Genomic DNA, 19,142 nt, shown 5'->3' on the forward strand with positions numbered 1-19,142 from the left:
GGAGACAGCACATCGTGTGCTGTCCGCATCTGTAGGTCTGTTCCACGACACCCACAAAAATATAGAACATGTCCTATTCTTGTCCGTATTACAGACAAGAATGGGGCAGTTCTATAGAGGGCCAGACGTTCCATCCCTCAAAATGCAGAATGCACACAGCCGGTATCCGTGTTTTGCGGATCCACAATTTGCAGACTGCAAAAATGGTAACGACCGTGTGCATGAGCCCTAAGGCTTGTTCACATCTGTGCTTAGTTTCAACTATTCCATTCCTTCAGAGGAACAGGAAAAAACTGTTTTAGGCCTCATGCACACGACCATGTCCATTTTGCATTCAAACTCTTCTATGTAACCCCCCCAATGAATGTAGACAATAAAAGGTATGTTTTGATTCATTTGAACCTGATGTATTTTATTTATTTTTTAAGGAAATGTTTCACTTGAGAACTTGAAGATTCGGGAAAATGCCCTGGTGAGTGTTTTGATAATTGATACACATGTATATGTTCTATACTATCTGTTTAATTTTATTTCAGTATTTTTCTACATTTTGACGTTTTAGTCCTAAGTGAAACAGAAGAGTTGGTAAATTTCTGTATGTACAAAAATATTGCAAATATATACTTATTTTCATCAGTTTTCTATTCCTTATCCTCTTCCTCTCAGCACCATAATAATGTCATGGCAAGCAGCTAGTAAGCGCAAGCTGGCGTACTGTTATGGGACAGTAATGGTATGGGCTTAGGAACCGTGCCCATGTCATCACTGCGGGTACTGCTATAATAAAAATCCCTTCCAGCAAAATCACGTACATGTACATGGGGGAATGTGGTGCCTTACCGCATTCCCACGTGTATATACATGATGTGATCGGGCCGGTGCAGGAGCTGCACCAGCCCGATCCGCAGCACGGGCCCGGCGTTACTGATAGCCGGGCCCCTGCTGCATCTGCTGGCATCGCTGTATGTAGTGATGCCGGCGGATTAACCCTTTCACATGCCGTGGTCAGCGCTTACCACAGCACATGCAGGGTTTACAGAGGGAGGGGGCTTCCTCTGACTCCATCGGCGCTGTGCTGGCAGGGGGCTGATGGTTGCCATGGCAACCCCGATTCCTTTCACAGGCATTGGAGCCTGCCAGCTACGGAAGCCCAGGAGATCCAGCCTGAGGGCTGGGTCTCCTAGGCAACTGTCAGCGTCTTGCTGTGTAAGACACTGACAGTTCAATTCAGTACAATACAGAATGTATTGTACTGAATTGAAACAGGGATCAAACCCTGAAAACGTGAAGTGGGACAAATATTATTATTATTTTTTTTTTATTTATTTTTTTTATACTAAAAAAATTTAAGTTTCAATCAGTGACTTCAGACCTGAACTGGTCCTTAAAAAAAATTGTTTTAGGGAAATTTTCTTACAAATTTTAAGACTTGCTTCTAAGCCTTCTAATGTCCCAAAAAAAAATGTAATTTTCAAAATGATCCAAACATGAAGTAGACCTATGGGGAATGTTAAGTAATAACTATTTTTGGAGGTATTACTATCTATTATAAAAGTAGAGAAATTTGCTAATTTTTTTAAAAATTTTGGTAAATTTGGTAGTTTATTTGTTTTATAAATAAAAATGAAATATTTTGACTGTTTTTGCCACGGTCACGAAGTACAATATGTGACTAGAAAACAATCTCAGAATGGCCTGAATAAGTAAAAGCGTTTTAATGTTATTACCACATAAAGTGACACATGTCAGCTTTGCAAAATTAGGTGAAAAATGGGTGTGTCCTGAAGGGGTTAATGTGAACACTCCCACACCATAAAATAACTCTTCATAGAGCGGGCAGATTCCAAATGATCCAGCGATCAGGAGCCCAACAACAATACTGTTGTAGTGTGCCACAGAACTGGGCTCCCTCCCTCATCCCTAATTAGATTGCACTATTCTAGTGTCCTCCAGGGCCACCAGCTTTACACTGACAGCCAATAATACGCTGTAATACAGAAGTTTAATGGATTTTTTCACATAAAATGGCCTAGGTATACATAAAACGTATACCTAAGGGCTCATGCACACGACCGTATGTATTTTGTGAGCCGCAAAGAATACGGATGAAATCGGTGTGCCTTCTGTATTTTGCGGAACAGAACAGCTGGCCCCTAATAGAACAGCACTATCCTTGTCCGTAATGCGGACAATAATGGGACATGTTTTTTTTGCGGACCAATTAATTGAAGTGAATGGTTCCGCATACGGTCCGCCCAAAAAAAAAAACCTGAACGGACACTGAAAGGAAAATACGTTTGTGCATGAGCCCTAATTGGAAGCGCCCTAATTGTAATGACCCGCAGAATTAAACGATCATGTCACTTATACAACATGATGAACTTTAAGTATAAAACTGGACAGACAAAACCTAAAAAACAATGGTGGAATTGTTGTATTTTTGTCATCCTGACTTTTTTCTAGTAACCTGAATTTTTAAAATGGCACCAATCTGAGCAAATAGAAAATGCAACCTTGACGGCAAGAGAAGGGGGGCCTTCTCTTGCCGTCAAGGTTGCATTTTCTATTTGCTCAGATTGGTGCCATTTTAAAAATTCAGGTTACCAGAAAAAAGTTGGTGCTTTGTTTCAGGGGCACACATCCCATTCTGGTTTATCAAATTACTCTACTGACAGAGGCTGTGATGATTTTTAAGTTACTTCAAGGTGTTATTTCCATGACGGTAAGTGATGGCAAATATCTACGAAATGCCATTGCTTACTGTTCGGTTGGGGCCTGACTGATATGACAACGGATCCTAAGAACAGAGGAATACCTGATCATTAAAGAGAAGTTGTCACGTGTACTATGCTGTCAGATCAGCATGTTGTAGAGCACCTCTGTTTCTGGGTTGTCACACTTAGGCCTCTTTCACACTACCGTTTTTTGTTTCCGTTCTGCGGGCCGTTTTTTACGTTCCGTATATGGAACCATTCATTTCAATGGGTCCGCAAAAAAAAGGAATGTACTCCATATGCATTCCATTTCTGTTTTTCCGTTCCGTTGAAAGATAGAACATGTCCTATATTTGGCCGCAAATCACGTTCCGTGGCTCCATTCAAGACAATGGGTCCGCAAAAAAAACTGAATGCATCCGTATGTCTTCCGTATCTGTTCCGTTTTTTGCGGAACCATCTATTGAAAATGTTATGCCCAGCCCAATTTTCTCTATGTAATTACTGTATATGCCAAACGGAAAGAAAAAAACGGAACAACGGATCCGTGAAAAACGGACCGCAAAACACTGAAATCGACATACTGTAGTGTGAAAGAGGCCTTAGGGCTCATGCACACGGCTGTGGCCAAATTGCAGTCCGCAATATACTGGCATCGGCCGTGTACACCTCGCAGTGGGTCCGCAATCGCGGAGATGCGGAATGGAGGCATGGATCAACTATAGAGTGCTTCCATGGTGTTTCTAGCAGTGCCTCCACGCCGCAAAAAAGTAGTGCATGTACTACTTTTTTGTGGTGTGGACCGTCTGATGTGGATCGCCGACCCCATTCAAGTGACTGGGTTCGTGATCCGCATGCAGCTGCCCCACAATCTACAATTTGCGGTCTGCAGCACGGGCCCGGCCGGCACACGGCCGTGGGCATGAGCCCTTATTTCTAATGCAAATTAGTCATTTGGTGCAACAAGGGTGTTGTCATTGCACCCAAGCTCCACTGTGGTCAGCCTCTCACTTGCTGATTTGCCACTGCCTGGCCCTGATGATTATGTTTCTGTATAACGGTGACCTAATGTAAGCTAGATATCCCCATTAATATAGGGCACTTTACTACAGGGATAAAGCATTCGGTTGAAGCGAGGACATTGCGTCACACTCTAGTCGTTACTCAATACCATGGAGTCTAACACCCTCATTCATTACTCTGGTTCACTCAGGATTCAGGGATTAGGCTTAAAGAAAACTTGTCACCACTCCTGAAAAGTCTGTTTAGTGAATAATTACATTCCACATGAAACTGCAATTCTGAAGCCTATATTCCTATGACTGTATGTTGTTCCCTTCCTCTATTACCACTAGAAGTTATTCAATAAAGAGTCGACTAGGTGTTATCAGTGGGGAGGGTGTTTCTGTAGTCTAACAATATCCAATTGGTGCTGGCAATGGCAGACCTTGCAGTGACATACCCCAACTGGTTACACCCTGTTGGACCATTAATTATTACCTGCTGAAAGGAATAATAAATAATTGGCACAACAGAGTAATAACAATTGATGCTCCAGAATTTTTACATGGGGAATACACCTGGCTTGTCTGTGGGGTTCAAATTGGGTGATGGTCTTCCCCTGTGCCAAGGGAAGTCGGCTGGTCCAATAATCAGACGCAGACAACTTTGCTGTGTAATGGATTCTCTCCCAGGCGTAGCCCCTGGAACTCTTTTATTAAAGAGTGACTACACAATTTTTGATAGGTCATCTGGAGAGATCAAAAGTGCTGATGGGTGGGTGTCCCAGCGCTGAGACCCCCACTGATCGCTAGAACGAGGAGTCAGAAGTACTGAGCTGAACGCTGCTTCTCCTCACTGAGCGCGAGACTGTAGGCGGTCTCTTAGACTTTCTATTGAAACACTCTACAGTCTCACGCTCTGCAGTTAGTAGAATCAGCACTTGGCTCCCCATTCTAGAGATTAGGGGTCTTCGCCGACTAAAAAGTGTAATTACTCTTTAACTACAGCCTGAGCGTCTAGACCCCCCCCCCCCCCCCCCCCAACACTAATCTCAATGCAACCAATTAGAAGCATTTTTTTTAAAGCAACCAGTCAGAAGTATAATGGTATAATAGAAAAATACATCTTGACATAACGTACAAGCACTTGATCTGAGGAACTGCAAAAAGCCCCTTTTCTAAATGTAGTAATATCTTTGTATCTCAGCCGTTCCTCTGCCTGCAAATGTAGCAGAAGCAAAGTTCCTTATAAATGATAGTTGGGAAGCAGATTGTAGAAAACACAAGCTATATACTTATGATTAAACATATGGCGGAAGACAAAATGGGTGCTTAACACCTATCCTAAAATCTTGCTGACTTCATCAGTTCCTCTTTCCTGGCAGTCTGTAAAAATCATGCTCTTCATGACTTACAAATGGATGTTAGCAGCCAAATAGACATTTTAAAAGGGTTTTCCGAGAGTTTTATACTGATGACCTATCCTCAGTATCCTGTGATCCAGCGCCGTAGACCCCAGCCACAAAAAACTGAAAAGGTAGACCGCTGAAGAAGGTCCATGTAGGACCGAAACGTTCGGTCAGCACGATTATCATAAGTAGCTACAGTATTACATGATGTAACTGGATTATAATTCATATATGATGATGAACTAATAAATGGTATAAATTGCAAATGAAGAACCTGTGTGCCGCCATCTTCTCTTCACTGATCACGACTGCCAAGTCCTTGCTGGCACCAGCAAACCTAGTATGCGGAGCTCCACCACTACTATATATAATGTTGCCGTCATGATTGTAATGACATGCCATGGTAAAAATTGCCAGCCCTGTACCTCACATGTATCCTGCAATTTCACCTTTCATTGCTCCAAATGCTCTGATTTTCCTTATGCTGGCAGCTCAGGGGTATGTCTTTTTTTTTCCTCAAGAGGCAGGTCCTTTTTAGGGCGGTGTCCTTTATGCTGCAGCTCTTCTGTAACTGTCACCGCTTCTAATAGTAGATATAGCTGGTGGCAGTTGAAAGATGGAACTGAGCGTATGCGACCACCTCAGTAGGTGAACGTGCACATTACTAAGGAGTGCAATTATAATGAAATAGAGAATGTCTCACAACTGTCAATTTTTGTAATGTGAATTATAGAAGCAAACCGTTTTTAATGCTGAATTATATTAAAGGAATATTTAAAGGGATTATCTGTTTGTTTTGTTTTTTTATATTAATGACCTATCCTCTGTGCCAGAAATCAGACAAAAACCTCTGCACACATTATAGTCAATGGGGTCTGGCAGGAAGACGGTAGTATCTGGCAATGCCCGATCCAAGGAACTCTTTCAAGCTGTTTTCTACCAGAACAACCTATCACATTTCCCTGCTGCAAAACTAGCCTTGGGCCCCTTTACACGGGCGTTGCGGGAAAAGGTGCGGGTGCGTTGCGGGAACATGTGCTATTTATTTTTTTTAATTTTTTTTCCGCGTGAGTGCAAAACATTTTAATGCGTTTTGCGCGTGAGAAAAATCTGCATGTTTGGTACTCAAACCCGAACTTCTTCACAGAAGTTCGGGCTTGGGATCTGTGTTCTGTAGATTGTATTATTTTCCCTTATAACATGGTTATAAGGGAAAATAATAGCAGTCTGAATACAGAATGCATAGTACAATAGTGCTGGAGGGGTTAAAAAAAATAAAATAATAATTTAACTCTCCTTAATCTCTTCTTTGCTGTGTACAGGAAAAGGACCTGTGGTGACGTCACTCCGGTCATCACATGGTCCATCACATGATCTTTTACCATGGTGATAGATCATGTGATGGACCATGTGATGACCGGAGTGAAGTCACCACAGGTCCTTTTCCTGTACACAGCAAAGAAGATAGAAGAGAAGCCGGGCTGCGCGAGCAAGTGGATTAAGATTAAGGAGAGTTAAAAAAAAAATTGGATTAAGGTGAGTTAAAATTTTTTTTTTTTTTTTTATAATTTTTTTTTTTTTAACCCCCAGCGCTATTGTACTATGCATTCTGTATTCAGAATGCTATTATTTTCCCTTATAACAATAATAAAGATCGGGTCCCCATCCCAATCGTCTCCTAGCAACCGTTTGTGAAAATCGCACCGCATCCGCCCTTGCTTGCGGATGCTTGCGATTTTCACGCAGCCCCATTCACTTCTATGGGGCCTGCGTTGAGTGAAAAACGCACAAAATAGAGCTTGCTGCGATTTTCACGCAACGCACAAGTGATGCATAAAAATAACCGCTCATGTGAACGGCCCCATAGAAATGAATGGGTCCTGATTCAGTGCGGGTGCAATGCGTTCAACTCACGCATTGCACCTGCGCGGAAAACTCGCCCGTGTGAAAGGGGCCTTAGAAGGAAAAAAAGTTTGACCCCTCAAGGACCATTTTGCTGGTGAATTTTTGCCTTCTGGCGGGCATGCCTTTTTTTTAATTTTTTAATTTTTTATTCAGCATAGATGCAGAGGCTTTGTCTTTTGCTAGATGGCATACTTTGTCAGTGTGATGTTTTGGTATGTACTGTATACATTAGATTAAATGTATATATTCATTTTTGCAAAAACTCAGATGAAAATCAATTGCTGTGCAATTTTGAGCAGAATACGCTGTTTATCATAGGTTTATTGTGTATGTTACAGCCACAGTGTTATAAATAAGGGTATAGATGAAACCAGTGGTATAACTAGAAATGACTGGGCCCCACAGCAAATTTTATGAATGTGACCACTCCCCCAGTAACTTCTTCGCAACCTCTACTCCTGTGGCTAGTTATGATCGCTTTCTCAGAGGTATATACTGAATGTCATGTCACTGTATATATTATCATTGTATAATACAGTTGACTTTTTTTTTTTTTTAAATCAGATCATTTTTTTATTGAACATTTTACAATGTAAATACACATTTTAACATATCACGTACAAAGATGACATAGAGACATATTATCCATAAGGCAGATAACAAAAAGGATACCAAACCATGTGTAATAATCAAATTTCAACCCACCCCACCCTAACCTGCAAAATACAAAGGCACACTGTTAGACATTTCTATTCAGACGTCGAAACGACAGCCATCGTTCCCATAATTTTTCAAATTTTGCTGGGCATCCACGCTTCTGGTACACCATCCGCTCATAACTCAACATCGTGTCAACCGCACTTAAGAATTCGCCTAGGGTTGGCGGCGCTGTCTGTATCCAATGTAGGGCGATTAACTTCCTAGCAACATATAACACTCTACCTATCGCTATTTTATGCACCTGACCGGTGGCCAATTCAGAGACATATCCCAACACACACACTTTAGGGTCAGAGGGTATCCGTACCTTGTAAACGTTGTGTATTATCTGAGATACCAACTCCCAATATCTCCCTAACCTCTCGCACGTCCACATCATATGCAACAAATCTGCAGAATCCATAGAGCACCTTGGTTTTCATCCGTGGGTCTAAACCCTATACGAAACAAAAAAACTGTGTTTTGTAGACCCTATGGACAATAAACAGCTGCGAGAGTTTACGTCCTTCACTCAAGGAAGAGAGAGCGGTATCGCCTCCAGTATGTCAGACCATTGGTCATCAGTTAGCACGCCAACATCTTTCTCCCATTTACCTTTAGCCGCAAGCGGATGTGACATTAGAAACTTATCAAGCAACAGCTTGTATATACAGGAGATCATACCTCTCCTCGCCCCTCTAGACAAAATCTGGTGCAGTGCAGCATCTCTCCCTGCCACCTCAGTCGTACCTTTTAAATGTGGAGTTGTATGCGTGTCTCACCTGAAGGTACTTATAAAAGTGAGTTCTAGGCAGTTCATACTTCTCCTGAAATCTGGTAAATGACATGAACTTCTTTTCTTCCAAAAGGTGGCCCAACCTCAGAATACCCTTTCTTTTCCATGCCCCAAAATCAGACAGAGAGGAATTCTGGCAGCACGGGATTGCCCCACAGTGGAGTGTATTCTGCATTGCCGATAACCCCCCTCAGGAGCTTAACCCTGTTCCACACGGAGTGCATCAAGTATCCCAGATCTCCCATCATACCATTCTTCCCGGCCCCCCTTAGTCTCAAGGATCAGCAATAGGTCATTAGATGACAAGCAATGAGTAAACAACTGACACGACATCTCACTCGACTCCAGTTCCATCCACCCTTTAAAATGTTGGCATTGTGCAGCCAGGAAGTACACCCAGGGGTTTGGCACTGCAAGGCCCCCTTCCGTCTTAGGATATTGTAACGTTTCAAGCTTAATTCTCGGTTGCCCCTTACGCCATATGAGCTCCCTGAAGATAGCATTGATTGGAACAAATTTGGACTTTGACAGCCAGACCGGGGAGTTATGTAGAATATAGAGTAGCTGAGGCATCAACACCATTTTAGGCTACTTTCAAACTAGCGTTCGGAGCGGATCCGTCTGATGTTTCATCAGACGGATCCGCTCCTATAATGCAGACGTTCGCATCCGTTCAGAACGGATCCGTCTGCATTATAACTTAGAAAATTTTCTAAGTCTGAAAGTAGCCTGAGCGGATCCGTTCAGACTTTACATTGTAAGTCAATGGGGAACGGATCCGCTTAAAGATTGAGCCATATAGTGTCATCTTCAAGCGGATCCGTCCCCATTGACTTACATTGTAAGTCTGGACGGATCCGCTCGCCTCCGCACGGCCAGGCGGACACCCGAACGCTGCAAGCAGCGTTCAGGTGTCCGCTCACTGAGCGGAGCGGAGGCTGAGCGCTGGCAGGCGGATGCATTCTCAGTGGATCCGCCTCCACTGAGAATGCATCACGGCTGGACGGCTGCGTTCAGGACCGCTCGTGAGCTCCTTCAAACGGAGCTCACGAGCGGACACCTGAACGCAGGTGTGAAAGTAGCCTTAATAAGATTGGCTCTTCCCGCCACCGACAGGTATAATTTACACCATGCCTTAGCTTTATTACGAAATTTAATAACCAGCGGGTCAAAGTTAAGGCGCCCAAAGTCTCGGATTCTAGGGGATATATGGATACCCAAATACTTAAAGGTCGCTACACATGGAATATTTCTGTCTCGGACTGTCTGCGATTGCACTTGCCCGTCAAGCAGCATAATCGCCGACTTACTCCAGTTAATAGTCAGACCCGACAGGTCACCGAAGCAATCAATGATTTTCATAGCAGCTTCCAAAGATGGACCAGTGCCCCCCAGAAAAAGCAAAGTGTCGTCTGCATACATCGCCACTTTATTATTAACTGTCCCAAATTGGAACCCCCGAATGTCCGGTGATTTACGAATCGCTGCGGCTAACGGCTCAATTGCAACTGCAAATAGCAGAGTTATTCAGTATATTCAAAATGTTGTCAGTATCACGCCTGAGGACGCCACCAGCATCTAACAGGCCAGATATACATTGTGACCCTTGCTGCGCTTTCGCGATAACCGAGAGCATATGGCCTACACTCTCACCTTCAGTAAAAAACTGCTGCTTGTAAAACAGTCGTTTCCTCTGTACTGTTGACTTTTAGGCCTCATGCTGGATGGGCCCCTTCTGAGTTCAACCCCCTAGCAGCCACAACCCCGATTTCCACTCTAGCTACACCCCTGGATGTAGCTACATCTGTATATTGCTATTTATCTTGGGACTTTTATTGTAAAAATAAAATGTTTAAGATTTTTTTATTTTACTTTTCTTTTATTCATGTAATGGTGTGTGTGTGTGTGTGTGTATGTATGTGTGTATATGTATATATACACTGCTCAAAAAAAATAAAGGGAACACTTAAACAACACAATGTAACTCCAAGTCAATCACACTTCTGTGAAATCAAACTGTCCACTTAGGAAGCAACACTGAGTGACAATCAATTTCACATGCTGTTGTGCAAATGGGATAGACAACAGGTGGAAATTATAGGCAATTAGCAAGACACCCCCAATAAAGGAGTGGTTCTGCAGGTGGTGACCTGACCACTTCTCAGTTCCTATGCTTCCTGGCTGATGTTTTGGTTACTTTTGAATGCTGCCAGTGCTTTCACTCTAGTGGTAGCATGAGACGGAGTCTACAACCCACACAAGTGGCTCAGGTAGTGCAGCTTATCCAGGATGGCACATCAATGCGAGCTGTGGCAAGAAGGTTTGCTGTGTCTGTCAGCGTAGTGTCCAGAGCATGGAGGCGCTACCAGGAGACAGGCCAGTACATTAGGAGAAGTGGAGGAGGCCGTAGGAGGGCAAAAACACAGCAGCAGGACCGCTACCTCCGCCTTTGTGCAAGGAGGTACAGGAGGAGCACTGCCAGAGCCCTGCAAAATGACCTCCAGCAGGCCACAAATGTGCATGTGTCTGCATAAACGGTCAGAAACAGACTCCATGAGCGTGATATGAGGGTCCGACGTCCACAAGTGGGGGTTGTGCTTACAGCCCAACACCGTGCAGGACGTTTGGCATTTGCCAGAAAACACCAAGATTGGCAAATTAGCCACTGGCGCCCTGTGCTCTTCACATATGAAAGCAGGTTCACACTGAGCACGTGTGACAGAGTCTGGAGACGCCATGGAGAACGTTCTGCTGCCTGCAACATCCTCCAGCATGACCGGATTGGCATTGGGTCAGTAATGGTGTGGGGTGGCATTTCTTTGGAGGGCCGCACAGCCCTCCATGTGCTCACCAGAGGCAGCCTGACTGCCATTAGGTACCGAGATGAGAGCCTCAGACCCCTTGTGAGACCATATGCTGGTGCGGTTGGCCCTGGGTTCCTCCTAATGCAAGACAATGCTAGACCTCATGTGGCTGGAGTGTGTCAGCAGTTCATGCAAGATGAAGGCATTGATGCTATGGACTGGCCCGCCCGTTCCCCAGACCTGAATCTAATTGAGCACATCTGGGACATCACGTCTCGCTCTATCCACCAACGTCACGTTGCACCACAGACTGTCCAGGAGTTGGCAGATGCTTTAGTCCAGGTCTGGGAGGAGATCCCTCAGGAGACCGTCCGCCACCTCATCAGGAGCATGCACAGGCGTTGTAGGGAGGTCATACAGGCATGTGGAGGCCACACACACTACTGAGCCTCATTTTGACTTGTTTTAAGGACATTACATCAAAGTTGGATCAGTCTGTAGTGTGTTTTTCCACTTTAATTTTGAGGGTGACTCCAAATCCAGACCTCCATGGATTAAAAAATTTGATTTCCATTTTTTTTTTTTGTGTGATTTTGTTGTCAGCACATTCAACTATGTAAAGAACAAAGTATTTCAGAGGAATATTTAATTCAGATCTAGGATGTGTTGTTTTTGTGTTCCCTTTATTTTTTTGAGCAGTGTGTGTGTATGTGTATATATGTGTATATGTGTATGTATGTATGTATGTGTGTGTGTGTGTATGTATATATATATATATATATATATATATATATATATATATATATATATATATATATATATATATATATATATATAGAGAGAGAATCTGTTTGCCTGCACATTAGCTTTTGTGCTAATAGGATACAGGCAGGTTGTTAGGAAATATCTTAAAGGGGTTTTTCAAGACTTTACTACTGATGACCTATCCTCTGGATAGGTCATCGGTATCTGATCGGTGGTGGTCAGACACAATGTATGATGTATTTCTTGGTAAGTGTGAAGAAGGCCTCAGTGCTCACAGGAGTATTAAAGTCTTGAAAAACCTTTTTAAGTATGCCTTAAAGGGTAACTCATGTTTTCGTCAAAAAAAATCAATTTTGGCATATATTATTGCTGGAGCAGCATTATTCATAAAGCAATCCTTAGTTTCTTCACATACCACTGTTTTCCTTTAGTTTTTCCCTTAGTTACGGCTGTTTAAACATTTACAATATGAGGACCTTCTCAAAATGGTTCCTTTGCCAGTTCACTGTGGCCAAAACTGCTTTCCCTCACTTCCCATACACACTTGCTGTAGCCAACAGCTCCGAGCCAGCTTGGATTGGATTACTGAGAGACAAGCCTCCTCACTCTGAAGCCTAATGCAGGCATGCAGTGTGGAGGACTACCCCTGTGTCTAATGTTTATACTAAAGGGAAGACAGACAAGCCATAGCAACGGTCCATAGGGAGCAGCGGAAAGGGACAGAGGACATTAATGAAAGCTGTTATTATAAGTTAGTTAAAGATCTTTTAGCAATTGACAGACTAACTCAGGTATACATGCCTAGCTCTAATAAACTAGCAAATAAAAAAATGAGTTACCCTTTAACAACTTGGGCCTAGGGTGCAATGACCATATTCTATCTGCCTATACAAGGTATGGGAACCTTTCATGTCAGAGGGGACTCCCTGTGACACAATTAAAGTGGGGTTTCCACTCAGTCAGTCGTGGTATTTTATTTTTTATTTATATTTTTTAATGCAATGGTCCGCGTTGATTGCAGCATACAAGGAGTTAAAGCGTAGCTGCAGCGGTGTATTACAGCTGATGCCCTGCTCCTGATTGCCCAGTAAGCGTATGACGTCACGGTTGTGACTTGTTCATGTACTGCAAAACATATTTATTTTTTATTTATTTTTTTGCAATAAATTAACGTTAACGATTCAGCCTGATTAAACAATGCGGTCCTCATTAGTTTAATGGCTGCATCACAACTGGGACACAACCGCGCCATGTGGTAGTACCTCTACAGTATATGATAATCATAACTGGTGTACTTGTAATGTTCTGGCTGCTGTACATTGTGATTATGCTTGACTTTTGACTTTCCTGGTCAACCCAAACTGAACACTTGGCTACATAAAAGTGTACGCTTTTATAGCCATCGTGTAAGGCAGCCATCATGGCAGTACAGGTGGTACTACTGTTAGGTGCAAGAAATAACCAAACTAGCCCGTGGCCTGCCACATAGACACTGCCCAAGTCTTTACTTGTTATGAAGTTACAGGGACCAATTTAGTAGGTTTAGGTGCAAACTTGGTGTCCTTTTATATCACATAAGTATAAAAGCACATGTCCCAGTTAGTAGTCTGGGTCCATTTACTATATGGTACGTGCCTGAGAAGCTGCATAATCATGTTACTACATTTCACTTGAAAAATCTATGGAGCTTGACATTGATCTTTATAAGGCTACATTAATGGTTCCGCCTATGGTCTGCAAAAAAAACGGAACAGACGTGGAAAGAAAATATGTTCGCGTGCATGAGCCCTTAGTTTCAATAATAAAAAAAGGTCTCCGCAACGTTTGCTGTGTTGAGAAGTTTTATCTAGATTTGTTCCTGGATTGGGAACCTACAGCCAAGCCAGCACCGCCCAGTTTCCCGGAGTGCCATGATTCATCCTCGGTTATATATAAACGGCATTGACGCACTTGCATTGTGTCTATGCAGATGGGTCTTAGTTTGATTGCTCTCTGTTAAAGATCTAATGTCACCTCTCCTGACTATCTGTTTTACTTGCATGCCCCATGAAATGACAATTCTGGAGCGTCTATTCTTATAATTGTATGTTGTTCCTGAACTACCAGCTGGGTGTTACCATTCCCAACGTCAAAGCAGTGTGCCCCTGCATAGTCTGCCAGCTGTTCAGGGACACAACATGCACTTGGCAGTTTATTCATTAACGTCTAGTAGGAATAATAGAAGAACAGCTCAGTGTAGAGTCCTAAGACGGTCGTCATTTCTTGTGGAACACAATTATTTACTGAAGCAGACGTGTCGGGAGAAGTGAAAGGTTCTCTTAATTCCTAACTAAACAAGTAGAAACTGCCTCCAGCCGGTCACACTGACTGCATTACATATTCATTTGGACAGGTGTACGAGAAGCAATACATTTGCACCTAGCTCGCAGTGTTGTCTTGATGGCCTACTCTAGTTTGGTACAATCCCCGGAAGCCCCATTCCTCTCATGTGGTGCCTTAATGCGTTTTTATTTTTTATACAAAGCGGTTCTTGCAGCATATTACCCCTTTATAGCATGCGTATTCCATGTATGGGATCTTGTGCCTTTTTTTCTTTCCTCTTCTGTTTTAGGTCAGGCTAGACCTCTACATTAGAGATGAGCAAATCGATCCATCTCCTCAGCAGGGTTGTCCCCGCAGGTGAAGAAGCACCCACCTGCCGCAGGATTGACCTGGACGGACCTTTACCCCAGCCCTGACAATTTCCTGCCTTTTCAGAAGCTGGAACAATGGATCAATTCACTCCTCTCTAATCTACATTTTTTTTTTTTTTTAAATAGATTTACATAATGTAGCATGTACATAACTACATTTCTTCAAAAAGTGTTGAAACATGAAATTTAAGTCCAGCTGAAATATGACATCTAGGTGGAGATTTATCAAATTGGTGTAAAGTAGAACTGGCTTACTTTCCCATAGCAACCAATCGGATTCCACCTTTTCATTTTTCACAGCTGCTTTGGAAACGGAAAGGATGAAACTGATTGGTTGCTATGGGCAACTAAGCCAGTTCTACTTCACACCAGTTTGATAAATCTCCACCTAGATGTCATGTTTCAGTTGGACTTAAATTTCACAGCTGTTTTGATAGATTTCTCTGCTAATGTGTAGTATAAATTACGACAATTTTTTTTATATGTGAAGCTTAATTTATGATTACTTAATAGGTATTATGGGGGTCATTTATCAACCTGAAATATGCCTGTACAGTATTGGGTGTATTTCACCACTGCGCCACAATTTGCAACTTATACCCGCTCATGCCAAGTCTAAAAAAGTGGGCGGGGACGGGCCGCCAGGCCTCTCATCATTTTCTACACTTGTTTTAGGCATAGAAAATGGTACACCGCCAGCGTGGATCGCCGCTATTAGTAAATGACCCCCTATCTATATAAACACTGCATTACCATTTTTTTTGCCACGGTGCGTGTCCACTAATTGTCCACCTTAACTGTCTTTCGCATGTAAATGACACTGTATTTGGCTATTGCTTGTGGGTAAAATAAGGTAAACATCCCCCTTCCCCAATATGATCTGCTCCTTCACAACATCCTCTTCTACCTTAATCTTAATCTGTTACACATTGCATTTATTGGTGGTTTCAGACATATGTTGCTTTAGGAAAAACACCACTTCAGTTTTTAAAGAGTAACTAAACTTTTACATAAACTTTTAATATGTTGTCCCTAATGCCCTAATAAAACTATCTCTAATATACTTTATCAATGAATTTTCAATTTTTGCTATACTTCTTCCTACCTAAAGCGCACCATTCCCTGTGCGCATAAAACTCTGTTCTCTGTACACTGATGACAGCTCAGCGGTATACGGAGTACATTTTATCAACAGGACCGCAGCAGCGCTGGGAGTACGGGCAGGAGCGCATATTGCTGCCCGTGCCCCTCGGAGGATTACTAACTCTCGGCATAGCACATGGATACCCTGTACCCATCTACTATGCCAAGATTAGCTGAGCGGATCGGGCTCCTGCCTGCTCTGCTAAGCTAAAATCCGACATACAGTTCTCTTAGCTTAGCGGAGCAGGCAGAAGCAGGCGCCCATGTACAGAGTACCCATGTGCTATGCCAGGAGTTAGTAATAGTCCAGGAAGTACATTCAGGAGCAGCAATGAGCGCTCCTGCCCATACTCTCAGCGCTGCTGCTGCCCCTTGATAAAATGTACTCCGTACACCGCTGAGCTGTCATCACTGTACAGAGAACAGTTTTATGCGCACAGGGAATGGTGCGCTTTAGGTAGGAAGAAGTATAGTAAAAATTCATTAATAAAGTATATTAGTTTTTTATTAGGGCATTAGGGACAACACATTAAAAGTTTATATCAAGGTCTAGTTACTCTTTAAAGCATTTTTTTAAGCCTGAAGTGTGTCCAGTAGGACGGAGAAGTAGAAGTCCTTTGGTTCAAAATGCTGCCACTTTTATTTATACAAATTTTTAAAATAAGTGTGTGAAACCCCCTCAAAACAGTAACTAATAAAAAAATTTTATAGTCTCAACTTCTGTTTCTCAGCCATTTGAATGCCCTCCACCCACTTTAATTTTTTAAATTTTAAAATCATGAGGAATGTATTTGATTATCTTTTTTTTCCCTGCAATCTCATCTAATGCATGGATCCATGTGGACCATAATGAACGTCATTTTGGTGCAAATGCTGTGACATGGATGTGATTGTTGTGGCCCCTGCATGAATTATACAGTTCAGGTATGCACAGTATTGGTTGGGTTCTTTTCTACCATAGAAGCACTAAGCCTATATCAAATGAAGTTTAGAGCAGAGAATGTATAATTCAGGTTATTCACATGATGCTCAGTTTCATTGATTTGCAGTCTCTAAGTACATTTTATGTTGGCAATGCTAAAGTGATGTTTTGTTTTTATCTATTAGAGTGAGTTGGATGTGCCATTTAAAGTAAAAGCTGGGCAGATCGGTATGTATTTTCCTTTTTTTTTTTTTATTTATTTATTTTTTATTTTTTTTATTTTATACATTTTATATTCCCTAGCCATCATTCTAGATGCTCCCTTTCTCCACTCTTGCTCTAGTGTAGTGTATACCAGGTTATTATTTGCTTTGACTTAATATTTAGGAGGCTGGGTTCATATCATGTTTTTGCCATCTGTTTAACATATACATAAAACATATACGTTAACGGATGCCTAAGGCTATTTTTCACACTTGCGGCAGAGTGATCCGGTAAGCAGTTCCGTCGCTGGAACTGCCTGCCGGAACAAGCAATCTGCATGCAAACGGACAGCATTTGTAGACTGATCCTGATGCGGATCCGTATTACAAATTCATTGCAAGAACTGATCCGTCTCTCCGTTTGTTATATGGACAAACAGATCAGTTTCTATTTTCTTTCACATTTTTACCGGTCCGGCATTGCGATATTTTTTTATGCCAGATCCGACACTAATACATTTCAATGTAAATTAATGCCGGATACGGCATTCCAGCAACTGATCTGGAATTTTGGACGGAGAGAATACCGCAGCGGTGTTTCCTCCGTCCAAAACGCTGTTCAGTGACTGAACTGAAGACATCCTGAACAGATTTCTCTCCATTCAGAATTTCCTAGGACTGAAATCTGTGCCGGGAAAGAGAAACGCTAGTGTGAAAGTACCCTAAGGCTGGGTTCACACTTGAGCGTTTTACAGCGCGTTCAAACGCGCTGTAAAACGCTCAACACATGAAAACCAATGCTTCCCTATGGCCCTGGTTCTCACTTGAGCGTTTTACAGCGCGTTTGAACGCGCTGAAAAACGCCCTACGCTCAAACAAGTTCTTGAGCTTCTTTGGGGCGTTTTGACGCGTGTTTGTGGCCATAGGACACTGCAGTCAATCACACAAACGCGCGTCAAACGCGCGTTTACTATTGCAAAAAACGTGCATAAAAACGCGCGACAAAAACGCGCGTTAAACGCACATATCAAATACGCTCAGGTCTGAACCCAGCCTAAGGCTGGGTTCACACCGGAGCGCTCTGTATGCGCGATTGTACGGGCGTTTACAATCGCGCATACAGAGACAAGCAAACACACATTGTCGCGCGTTCCCGAAAGTCTATGTACGGCAATGCGCGACAAACGCCCGAAAAAACGCTCATGTACTTGTTTGAGCGTCGGGCGTTTTACAGCGCGGTCGTACGCGCTGTAAAACGCCCAGGTGAGAACCATTCCCATAGGGAAGCATTGGTTTCTCCTTGTTGAGCGTTTTACAGCGCGTAGGAACGCACTGTAAAACGCTCAGGTGTAAACTGAGGGTAAGTCTGATGACAGTGGCATACATTCACCAGAGGTTTATGGTAAAAAACATACTTTAACCTATGTTTTTAACATGCTCTGCAGTATACAAAAAAGCGTTGTATTTCTCTACCCCCCCCCCCCCAAATGTATATGTTAGACAGATGACAAAAACTTGATGTGAACCTGATTGCACAGGATTAGAACCATGGCTGCTTTCATCCACATACAGATGACACATTTGTGTGCAGTATTGAGGCTTGGCCCCATTCATGTTAAGCTCTAATACTAGACACGCGTGATACATGGACCAGTATAAAGACGGCAGGCACGTTTTTCTTTTTCGAATCCTATTTAACGCCTTGAAAAGTCCTACTGCTATTCATGTGATAGAATATTTGTTAAGCCGTTTTTTATTCTTTTTGCTATGAATGGTGTAAATTATGTGTCATGTCTTTTGAGTGCTTGCTGTTAGACCTTAGTGCAGGATCTTAGCGTTCACATGATACCAAGCTCAATATTCTAGGTGTAACATTTTGGGAGAGAGCTGTCGGCTGGACGGACATTCCCTCTGAAGTCTATAGCCAAATTTGTCTTCATTACAAAGCAGAATACAACTTCTTTTTAATATTTAATTCAGCTCCGGACAGTGATGACTTATTCTCAGGATTGGTCATAAATAGCCGATCGGCAGGTATCTGACATCTGGGACCCCCACCAATGCTTAAAGGGGCTGCACAGGTTATAC

The 19,142-nt window shown here is 42.6% G+C and overlaps 1 protein-coding gene across 1 annotated transcript in view; it reads left to right on the forward strand.

The window, feature by feature from the left end:
- VPS13C (vacuolar protein sorting 13 homolog C) overlaps window positions 1–19,142 on the forward strand; it is a 352,162-nt gene that overhangs the window by 18,510 nt on the left and 314,510 nt on the right. Inside the window, exons 2-3 of the mRNA XM_040413678.1 lie at window positions 429–472; window positions 17,037–17,079. Of these exons, the coding sequence (XP_040269612.1) occupies window positions 429–472; window positions 17,037–17,079 (87 nt within the window). The remainder of the gene's footprint in view (window positions 1–428; window positions 473–17,036; window positions 17,080–19,142) is intronic.

Source organism: Bufo bufo, chromosome 1 (genome assembly GCF_905171765.1).
Source record: "Bufo bufo chromosome 1, aBufBuf1.1, whole genome shotgun sequence".
NCBI lineage: Eukaryota > Metazoa > Chordata > Amphibia > Anura > Bufonidae > Bufo > Bufo bufo.